This window comes from Muscardinus avellanarius, assembly GCF_963383645.1.
Source record: "Muscardinus avellanarius genome assembly, chromosome: 16".
In the NCBI taxonomy this organism is placed as follows: Eukaryota; Metazoa; Chordata; class Mammalia; order Rodentia; family Gliridae; genus Muscardinus; species Muscardinus avellanarius.
The window spans coordinates 55,464,688-55,475,634 of record NC_137802.1 but is presented as its reverse complement, the minus strand read 5'-3'; the positions used below and the strand labels follow the sequence as shown (position 1 = coordinate 55,475,634).

At 45.7% G+C, this 10,947-nt stretch overlaps 1 protein-coding gene across 1 annotated transcript in view; it reads left to right on the top strand.

Annotated features, from left to right (window-relative positions):
* Nucleotides 1–10,430, top strand: part of NSF (N-ethylmaleimide sensitive factor, vesicle fusing ATPase) — a gene marked incomplete at both ends in the record, with an annotated part of 131,833 nt that extends 121,403 nt beyond the window's left edge. Inside the window, 3 exons of the mRNA XM_080712539.1 lie at nt 5,982–6,116; nt 6,481–6,594; nt 10,371–10,430. Of these exons, the coding sequence (XP_080568665.1) occupies nt 5,982–6,116; nt 6,481–6,594; nt 10,371–10,430 (309 nt within the window). The remainder of the gene's footprint in view (nt 1–5,981; nt 6,117–6,480; nt 6,595–10,370) is intronic.
* Between the last annotated feature and the right edge of the window lie 517 nt (nt 10,431–10,947).

Here is a 10,947-nt window from a genome sequence, read left to right as displayed (position 1 = left end):
AATCCAGCAGTGAGTCAGGTAGACAGTGGGTACCAAGGGGTTCTCACGGGGGGGTGGGGGGCTGCAGCCTTAAGCAGGGAGGGTATTGAGCAGGTCTTGGGCAAAGTCGGCTTCCTGCGAGGCCAGGACAGAGCGTAATGCCCCTGTGGACATGGAAGGGAGCCAGGCAGAACAACCGAACCAGTAAGGAGACGAGGTTCCTGCCGCCCGGAAACAGGCCAGAAACTGGAATCAGGCTTTAAGTAAGTGCACTGAAGGACTGTGGCCGGGTCGAGTCCCTGTAAAGGCCTCTGTAGCAAATAATACAGCTATGGACACCCACTATGGAGCGGTGAAGTGAGAATAGGGGAGGGCAGTAGCACTCTGGCCAGTGGCCCCTCCTGCCTCCTCACAGCCCCGGGGCCAAGGCCCCAGGGAGTCTTCCCTGGCTGGGGCTGGGGCCCCTGAAGAATGCACTCTCTACCTCCTGCTGCCGGTGCCCTGCGTCCTTGGGAAGACTCTGTTCTTGCCGCTCACCCACCTGACCTAACTGTGGATCCTAATGCCCAGGCAGTGGACAATTCTGCAGGTTCTTCTCGAGGCCATCCCTCTGACTCTCGCTTCCTTCCATTCTTGCCTGTCCTGCCAGCGAGGGCCAAGAGCCCTCCTCCCCGGCACTCCTAACCTCGCCCTCTGCCTCACAAGTAGGTGGCAGGTCCTAATCCCACTCTTATGGTTGAGGAGGAGACAGATGCCAAGAAGCCAGACAGCCCACCCAGACCACACACTTGTGGGCCATGGTGCTTCATGGCACAGGCACCGTCGGCCAGGAGACTCCGTTGCTTTCTGCCCTCCCGGGCTTGCATTAAAGGTCCTCAGACGCGTAAGGCGTGGGCCCAAGGGCACAGCAGCCTTCCTGGGGTGCTCACGCACGGGGACTGGCCGGCAGCTGCCAGGGTCCTCTCGCCGCCAGTTCTTCCTCCTCAAGAGCCTTCTTTGGTTTCCTGATGCTTTTTATATTAAACCTCCTTCCTGAGTTTAGTGTTGCTCTTCTTGGCTGCCCTCTTCTTATCTCTCCAGATTTTCACCCTGCTGCCCCAGCTCAGCTGCTTCCACCACCCACATGGATCTAGAGCATCAGAGGCCGGCTGCTCCCCAGGGGTCTTTGCTAGTTGCTCTTAGTAACTACTTACTAGTTACTTAGTAACTACTGGGCTCTTCCTAGCTGTGTCTCCCCAGCCATTATTACTTAGTATTTGCTGATGTGCTGTTACTTGGTAGTGGCCCCTGAATACTTACTTGCAAATTTTTTCAGCTGGAAAGTGATTACCACTTTGAAGGCACAAACCAAATCTCTTCATTCCATAAGTATGTTAAAAAAATAAATAAATAAATTCCTGTTGATGCTTCAGTAGGCTAGCGTCGATTTCATCGTTTACTTGCTGGGTTTATAAACTCTTAGATTACAGACACTTTTCACTCATTCCCAAACACATCGAATTCTAATCATCAGAAAATAAAGTTTAAAGCCCTGAAGCACACAGAAGTTTTGAGTTGCACTTTAGACTCACCTCTTAACCCACTTCAGGATTTCCAATTGTTCGGCGTTAATTCTTCTTACCCAGGGTGTATTGGACTTTCGCTCATTGAATGATAGGAAAAAATGGCCTTTCTTTCCTGCAGAGCTGACTTTACTTTTGTCCGTAGGTTGAAATGATTCAGCCCTTCCATTTCGCTGCAGTATTATATTGGTGGCATTTTTTTTTTTTTTATTAAGGGGGAAAAGAAAAAGCTTTCTTCCACATGAACTTTTGTTACAAATCAGTTTATTGGGGCCAGTCAATGGGCGAGACCTATGAAAGGGTGTGGATTATCTGGTTAGGTCTTTGTGTGGCAAAAGGCTTAGATGCTGCTTAGCACTGGGCTCATTCTTCGCCCTGTAAAGAAGTGTTTTTTTGAAGGATCAACACCTGACTGAGCCCTGCCTTTTTCATGGTAATGTTTTCACCTGAGTTGCTTCTTATGGCACTGAGAATTAGTTAACTAATACTTATTTAACCTTGGACAATGTTTATCATAATCCGATTGGCAGATAGTCATTTTATTTGGGTCTTTTCTTTATAGCATCGGGGCTAGCTAATCTCAGTAATGAGTATGCTGGGAGCGGATTTTCCCCCCCAGATAGCCTATCACTCTGCCTTTTGGATTCCCATCGAGGCGCATGTTTGAGCTCTGTGGACTGAGGCCCCGGAGCCACCCTTGGGCAGGATGCTTTCCCTTCGGGTTGAGCACGGCATCTCATGCTGCCGCCGGGCTGCCCCTCCGCACGCCATCCAGTGGGATTGTTACGTGAACACACTCCAGCTGTTCTTTCATGAGAACGTGTCCTTATGAGTATTACCACTAATTAATATACAAAATGACCCAGCACAATTTAATTATTCAGTAACATTTTTACGTGTTTTCTTAAAGATGATGTTTTGTAAGTCAAGGCCTGAACTTACCTGAGTCATGACCTCTGTACAGTGTTTGCAATGTTGTTAAACAAGAAGAAAAGCAAAACATAAATTAGCATCTCCATTATAAGTAGCTTCACATTTCCCAATCTCTCAACACCTTAGAGTGTAGTCACGGCTAAGAGAGAGCTTCAGCTTCTTGTAATGAGCAGGAAGCTTCTTCCCCTGTGCCCTTGTATCTGGGGACAGCTTGTCCCCCACCAGAAAGGAGCAAGATGAGAGAGTTTGAATTAAGGACTGTAAGACATTAAAAACCTAAGGGAAAAGAGAAGTAACATCTATAATTGTAATGATCTCAGAAGCCAAGTTAAGAAGATCGCTTGAGCCAACGAGTTGAAATTCAGCTTGGGCAACACAGTGAAAGCCTGTTTAAAAAAAAAAAAAAAAAAAAAGGACCGGGCGTGGTCCTTGGGGGGCTGAAACAGGAGGATTTGGTTCATGGCCAGCCTCAGCACTTAGGCGCTCCGTAACTCAGACCCTATTTCAAAATAAAGAATAAAAGAGAAGGCTGGGGTGTAGCTCAGAGGTAGAATGCCCCTGATGGAACCCAGGACATTCTAGAAGTATTCTAGAGTAGAAGCCAGGAACAGTGGCACACACCTGTGATCCCAGCTCAGACGGAGGAGGGGAAGGACCACAGTTTAAGGCCAGCCTGGGCAACTTAGTGAGACCCTGTCTCAAAATCATAAGGGCTGGGGGTGCAGCTCAGTGCTTGCTTAACATGGCCAAGGCCCTGGGTTTAGGCCCACTACTACAAAAATAATAATTGTAATGAGAATGTGCTAGCATTTGTGGCTTTGGCACCAGTTAGCCTTCAGGGATGTATACCCAAGTTTACCATTAGAATTTAATGTTAACAAAACTGAGTAAAAAAGCAATATTTTCGTTGTTGTTATGGTAGACGTATATATGTTTTTACATGTTTGTAATTACCCAGACACCCCAGGTTTTGTTTTGCTCTTTTGCCTTTGAACTGCCATACATGCTCCTTCTGGCCTAGGGTTTCCATCCCTCCATCTTCCTACTCGTCCCCTTTGTCCTGTAAATGTAATCCAGGCACCATCTCCTCCAGAGAAAGCAGCTTCTCTGCCACCTTCCTGCCCTCGCCGACACCCTCGGGAACGCTGCCTCTGCCTTCCATGTCGTGTTGCGATTCCCTCTGTGCAAGGTCATTCCGTGCTTACCTAGGAGTTTGGGATAGGACTCTTATTAAGCATTTGGTGTTTAGCTAATTGACTCACTGAGTAGTAACAATGCTTGGCCTTTAGTCTTTACTTCACAAGTGTACCTCCCTCTCAAAATCTCTGCACACTTATTTGTTATGCCCTGGCTAATTGTACTGGAAGGTGTGGATTTTGTTTTCTGTAGGACTTTTTTTTTAGGGGGGGGTGCAAGAAGAAAAGCAAAACATAAATTAGCATCTCTACCTCATTCCTCAGTTCCCCATCTTTCAGCACCTCAGAAGTGTGTAGTCACAGTGTGTAAGGTGGACAAAATCAGTGAAGATTGAGAATGACCAGTGCACCTTAGTGTCAATTAGATGTTTACAGAAAACAAGCTGAAGTTATTTGGGATCTGATCTTAAATTTTTTGAAAAAAAATTCCCTGCTACATAGTAATGTTCTGAGTTTCTAAGATCTATAAATAGACTTAATTATTGTATTAAGGACTTATCTTTGAATTGAGTATGTATCATAAACCCACAGAGTACACATTTTTAAAAATTCATTATTGGAGCTTGGTGTGATGGCGGACGCTTGTAATCCCAGTACTTGAGAGGCTGAGACAGGAAGATTGCAGGTGCATGGCTAGCCTCAGCTACTTAGTGAGGCCTTGTTTCAAAATAAAGAATAAAAAATAGGGCTGGGGGTGTAGCTCAGAGGTAGAATGCTCCTGGATTTCATCCCCAGTACCACAAAAAAAAATTATTATAGATTATTGACTGATATTGGAGGTTGACCCAGAAGCATCCTACCTCTGAGCTATATCCCCAGCCCTTTTTATTCTGAAACAGGGTCTTGCTAAATTGCTGAGGCTGACCACGAACTTGTGATCCTCCTATCTCAGCCTCCCAAGTACTTGGATTTCTAGCATGCACCACCATGCCTGGCTGTTACAGATTTTAAAAATCTAAAATAAGATACTGTACTCATAATATGTAATAGGATATATAGCTGGAAGTGTGGCTCAGTGGTAGAGTACTTGCCTAGCATGCAGGAGGCTCTGGGTTAGATGTGCAAGGTCTTTGAAATTTTACCTCCCGTGCTTTTGGGTATATGTACCTTGGCAAAGAGGATGTCAGTGAAGAAAAGGAAGACAAGGATTCGGGGATCTCACAGAGAAAGGAAGAAAGTTCTAGGACTGCAGCTATGCAGCCGGTGTCGAGAGTGATCAGTTCAAATTGAACTAGGATGACAGAAGACCCCAGGAGGGGAATGTCTTCAAGAAAAGCAAAACTTGACCTTAGCTAATGCAGTGAATGTACTGGGAGGAGATTCCTGGTTGTGTGGTCTGGGGGTGAACTAATGATAACTAGTGATAACTACCAAGCTAGTGATACCCAATGATAACTACCAAGCAAGGGGGGAGCAGTTGTAGCTTTAGTGAAAACAAAATGTTGCCTAAAGAAAGAAGCAAGTGAAAAAGAAACCTAACCGAGTTGAGAACAGCTGCCCCTGGAGAAGGGGATCAAAAGTAGTGCCATAAGGCTGGGCGTGGTGGCGCACACTTGTAATCCCCGCGCTTGGGAGGCAGAGACAGGAGGATCACGCAGGTTTGAAGCCGGCCGCGAGAGCTGGCTTAGGAGACCCTGTTTCCAAATTTAAAAAAAAAAATGTAAAAATAGGTCTGGGAGTGTAGCCTGGAGGTAGATGTGCTTCCAGGAACCCCGGTACCACAAAAAAAAAAAAAAAAAAAAAAAAGAAGAAGTGGTGCCATAAGTCTGGCATGGTTTATAAAACATTTTTTGTGTATTTTTTGGTAAAATAAAAATAAAATTTTAAATAGTAATTGAGACAAGTATATAAACCCTTAGCCTGTGCTTTTCACAGCAAAGCATTGCATAAATGTTAACAATTATTGCCCTGTTTCTTCCAAAAAGCTTTGTTAAGCTGGTGACACACGGCGGCCTTTCATTCATTCATTTCCCCAGTTCCCACTGTGTTGCGCCATGTTGGCCCTGGGGAAGGGGTTGTAGACGCACACTTAAGTGTCTTTCTACTCTGGTTACCTGTCTCCCTGATTCACTAATCCATTGTTTTACCGATGTGGATGAAAAGGAGCTGTTTAGATGTTGCCACTTTTTGAACCATGTTGTAGATACCTTTTTTTAAAGATTTTCAAGAGGGAAATCCTTTTTCTTCTCTTCTGTCTAATAATTTACCATTACAGAAGTCAATAAACATATTTTGCACATTTGTTCCTGCTTAGTTTCCTGATTAGTCTTATTCTGTGTGTTTTAACTAAACATTGTATCCCTGTGATCAGGGCCGCAAGCTCCTTATCATCGGGACCACCAGCCGCAAAGATGTCCTTCAGGAAATGGAAATGCTTAACGCTTTCAGCACCACCGTCCATGTGCCCAACATCGCCACCGGAGAGCAGCTGTTGGAGGCATTGGAGGTGAGAGCCAGCCAGTGGCTTGCACACTATTTATAAGAAAGGGGTTGAAGCCAGCCATGTTGGCGCACACTTGCAATCCTAGTACTTAGGAGATCGAGACAGGAGAATCACAGGTTCACAGCCAACCTCAGCTACTTAGTGAGGCCCTCTGCAACTTCGTGGGACACTGTTTCAAAATAAACAATAAATTGTGCTAGGAGTATAGCTCAAAGGTAGGATGTCCCAGGTTCGATCCCCAGTACCCCAAAAATAAGTAAATAAACAAACAAATGAATAAATAAATAAATGGTAAATGTGAGAATTAGCTAATATTGCTGATTTATTTACCCTAAAAGTGATTTCGTTGTTGTGTATTGTTCTGTAGCTTTTGGGCAACTTCAAGGATAAGGAACGAACCACAATTGCGCAGCAAGTCAAAGGGAAGAAAGTCTGGATAGGAATCAAGAAGTTACTGATGCTGATTGAGATGTCCCTGCAGGTGAGCGGCCGCCTTCTCCACGCGTGCTGGACACAGAAGAGCCTCGAGACACAGCACGAGGCTTTGCTGTCTCCTCTGCCTGGGTGTTACTTCATTTCTTCTCTCTTATATCTGAGCTCAAGTTCGTGTTAGTAGCCTCCTTCTAAGATTAAACAATAACTTACACCCTTTCTTTCCCACTTTTTTTTTTTAAACTGGGGATGGAACCCAGGGGCCTTCTACTCCAAGCTACACCCCCAGCCCTATTTTGTTCTTTTTTTGAAACAGGGTCTCACTAAATTACAGAGGGCCTCACTAAGTAGCTGAGGCTGGCTGCGAACCTGGGATCCTCCTGTCTCAGCCTCCCAAGTACTGGGATTATAAATAAACATGCACCACCATGCCTGGCTTCCCACATCTTAAAAATCAAAAATAGAATAAAAGATTATAAAGTTCTTTTTTTTTTTTTGTGGTGGTACTGGGGTTCCTGGAAACCCTTCTACCTCTGGGCTACACTCCCAGACACCTATTTTTTATATTTTTATTTGGAAACAGGGTCTCAAGCCAGCGAGGCTGGCTTTGAACCTGCGCGATCCTTCTGTCTCCGCCTCCCAAGCACAGTGATTACAAGCGTGCGCCACCACACTCAGCATAAAGTTACTTTTAATTTTAATTTAAGGAGTCACTAGATCTTAGAACTGGAAAGGACTTCAGAGCACAGCTGTTCTGCTGGCTCTGCTTTAGAGATACATGCGCCTGTGTCCTCTAGGCCCTCTGTGCATTAGCCAAGATCCTGTAGCCGGGTGGGAGGCAGGAGGGATGGAGTTGTCCATCAGAGGTCAGTAGGTTACTGGACAGGCACCAAGAGGCCTGCGGGAGCCTGGTGCAGGGGCAGCTTAATCAAGTCATACAGATTAGACTTGGGCTCTGTGTATATTTTCCCTGACTGGGCTCCTAGAAGTTTCATGCAAACTATTATAGGGTTAAAGCATTCATATTCTCATGGAAAACTGAACCCCAACCTGCTGCCTGGGCAGAGACAGATGAAACTTCTTTGGAAAGCTCCTCACATGTGCTGGAAACTTTAGCTTTCCTCCTTTTGAAACTCCCGAGCCTCCGCTGCCCATCAGGACCCTGGAGATGACGAGCATCTCCGCGCCGAGCTCTGCGTTCAGGCGCCTCAGTCTCCCTCACCATCCACAGCCCCTGGAGCAGAGCCCTACACATAGTAGGGTTCTTAGTCAACTTTTATTGAACAAATGAAAAAAATGAGTCCATCTCCTGGGCAGACAGCCTGGCGCATTCTGTAAGCTCCAGGCATTACTGAGCAGTCCTGTCCTCCCGCCCAGGCAGTGGACGGCGGGAGAAGTTGAACCTTCACAGATACATCTGAAAGAGGCTCTTGGACCAGAAACAAATTGGAGACATGAAGTGAATGCTTTTTAACAATTTCTAATAAATTTAGTCTAAAATAAAATTTTGCATGATTTTTTTTTTTTTTTTGGGTGGTACTGGGGTTCCTGGAAGCCCTTCTCCCTCCGGGCTACACTCCCAGACCTTTTATTTATTTTATTTGGAAACAGGGTCTCTTAAGCCAGCGAGGCTGACTATGAACCTGAGCGATCCTCTTGTCTCCGCCTCCCAAGCGAGGGGATTACAAGCGTGCGCCACCACGCCCGGCCTTTGTGTGACTTTTAAAAATCTAAAGTCCAAGCCGGGTATGGTGACGCACACTTGTAATCCCAGTACTTTTGAGAGGCTGAGACAGGAGGATCGCAGGTTTGTGGACAGCCTCAGCTACTTAGTGAGGCCCTCTGCAAATTAGTGAGACCCTGTTTCAAAATAAAGAACAAAATAGGGCTGGGGGTGTAGCTTGGAGTAGAAGGCCCCTGGGTTCAATCCCCAGTACTGAAAAAAAAAAATAAATAAATTTTAAAAAATCTAAAATCCAATCTGAACTTCCAGATGGACTGTTTTGAAGTCAATTTACTTATTTTCCATTTTGAGCAATAAATTGGGAGTCACAGAGCAAGCACTCTGCTTGGACTTCTTCCTGGTAAAGGCGCACATGCAGGTGTATTGGCTCTTTCTTTAAAAAAAGATAAATCTGTCAGAGTCAGCTCTACTCTTTTAGTTTCAGCAATTTTTTTTCAATAATTGCACAGAAGAAACTATGCGGGTTTCTCTCCCAGCCCCCTTCCTTCCTCTTCCTTTGATGCCTGAGGTCGGTGATGAAGCTACTGCCGCTCGCGCGTGTGGGGAGAAAGTGAGAGTGGGTGTGCGGGCCTCACCTGCAGCCACTGGCCTCGCGGCCTCTGCGTGTTAGCCCCTTCATGTCAGACGGATCCTGTGCAGCTGAGAGGTTTCTCCTTAGATCTGCCTCCGAGGCTGAGCCCCGGCGAAGAGGCATGTAGTTTAGCAGAATGTAAGTCATGTTCCCTCTCTGTTCCCCATACACGATTCTGTTAAAACTTGCACAGTGCTGAGGATCTGCTCTGACTGGATGTCACCTGAGGGAATAAAGTCATTTATCTAGATTACTTTTTTCCTCCCTTTCTCCTGACTTTTAATTCCATAGCTACAGGCAAGTCAGTAAGTCGTTGCTCACACATATTAAATATATTTAATGGGCAAAGACCTGCAAGTACTGACTACAGCTGAGCTCCAGCTACTTCCATTTTTTTTTTTAATTTGACAATTGATTCATATGTAATTCTATTCCCAAAGAGGGAAATGTTTCTTTTGTTAACTATTCACACTTTTTCTTAGTCCTTTGTAGTCTGACCCCTTAACTTTGATACATTTGAAACTTCTGTTCAATGTTTTTCTGGGATAGAAGAGAAGAGATCTTTAAAAAAAAAAAAAAAGCGTTGGGGGTGGGGACCCCGCCGCACACGTGCCCACATCTGCGCCGAGCATCTGAGAGCTGGTCCTGGAGGGCAGGGAGTTTCCTCCCGAGAACAGACTTCTGCCCTAGAACATGTTCTGAAAGCGAGGTGTGTTTCTTACAATAAAAATCCATCTTGGGGAATTAAAGATGTTTTTAATGATAGTTGTCTAGATAACTTCAGATCTCTGGTAGCCAATGAGAATATAATATATCTTAACAAATTAGTATAAATATGAATGTAAACTGAAAACCAAGAGAGATAATTACTAATAATGACCTAAACCAAGCACCCGATGAAAACCCCGTGGTCTTTTCTTAGACCTGCGGCCCGCTCACGGGCAGAGTCCCAGGCTGCCTGAGCGCCGAGTCAGCAGTCTTGCTAATGCCGTTGCAGCGCAACCGTCCCTCGAACTGCAAAGAAGAGACTCTGGACGGGCACTGGGACGGAGAGAGGAGGGCTCGGGCGTTAGTTACAGAGGGGGAGTCAGGGAGACTTTAGTCGTTTGTTTAATCAGCCTCAATTTGGTTTCACCAAGTTTGGTCTTTTGTACCTTAGATGAGTCCTAGGACTTGGGTGTCCTTTGAGCCACTGACTGAGCACCTGTCTGGTGTCACAGTGGCACCTCGCAGGAGTTCTGAGCCCCCTCGCACCGCCCCCAGCTGAGGGCACACTCGATGCGGGGCCTGTGAGTGACCAGGACACAGCAGTTTCCATGTGGGGGATCCCACTTTCTTCTCCTAAATGACATGATCTGCTTTGCTGTGTGGAGGACTGGTGGCCAAGGTGGCACGTTTCTGTGACTCGGCAGAATGCTGCTGAAGTGTGAAAGCAAGCATTGCTTGGCATGGAGGCTGAGCTGTAGAAGGTGCCATTACCTGTCTTCTTTATTTCTTCTGATGCCTTTAGATGGATCCTGAATACCGGGTGAGAAAATTCTTGGCCCTCTTAAGAGAAGAAGGCGCGTAAGTATACACAGCACGTAAGAGACCACCAGCTAAACTTACCTAAACTTATCTGTGAAATCCCAATGCATATGGTACATATGAGCTTGACAGTTTCTTTCCTAGATAACTTTTTTCTGTTTATTAGAATTCTTCGCTGTGTTGTAGGCCTGAGAGACCAAGCAAGGAAGTGGGTTGTTCTGTTGGCTTGCTCTCCCTGTCCTGCTTCGCAAAACTTCCTTGCCACAGAGCGGGGAAGAGACTCCATGGTACATATGTGTTGGAGCCTGCTTTTATATGCATGGAGCTAAGACCTTTTTATTTTGTGAACTGCCCTTGGATAGCTAACACGTAGTGGGAAATGTAGAAAGACCACTAAATCGTGTTTAATAACCTAATGAATGGCTCTTTGCAGATGGTCACCTGTTTTTGTATGTGTGTTTTGGGGTATTTCTTTTGCAGTAGCCCCCTCGAGTTTGATTGAAAATGGACTCTCTGCAGCACACCGTGACCAAGGGAAGTGACCAAGGAGGAGATGTCCT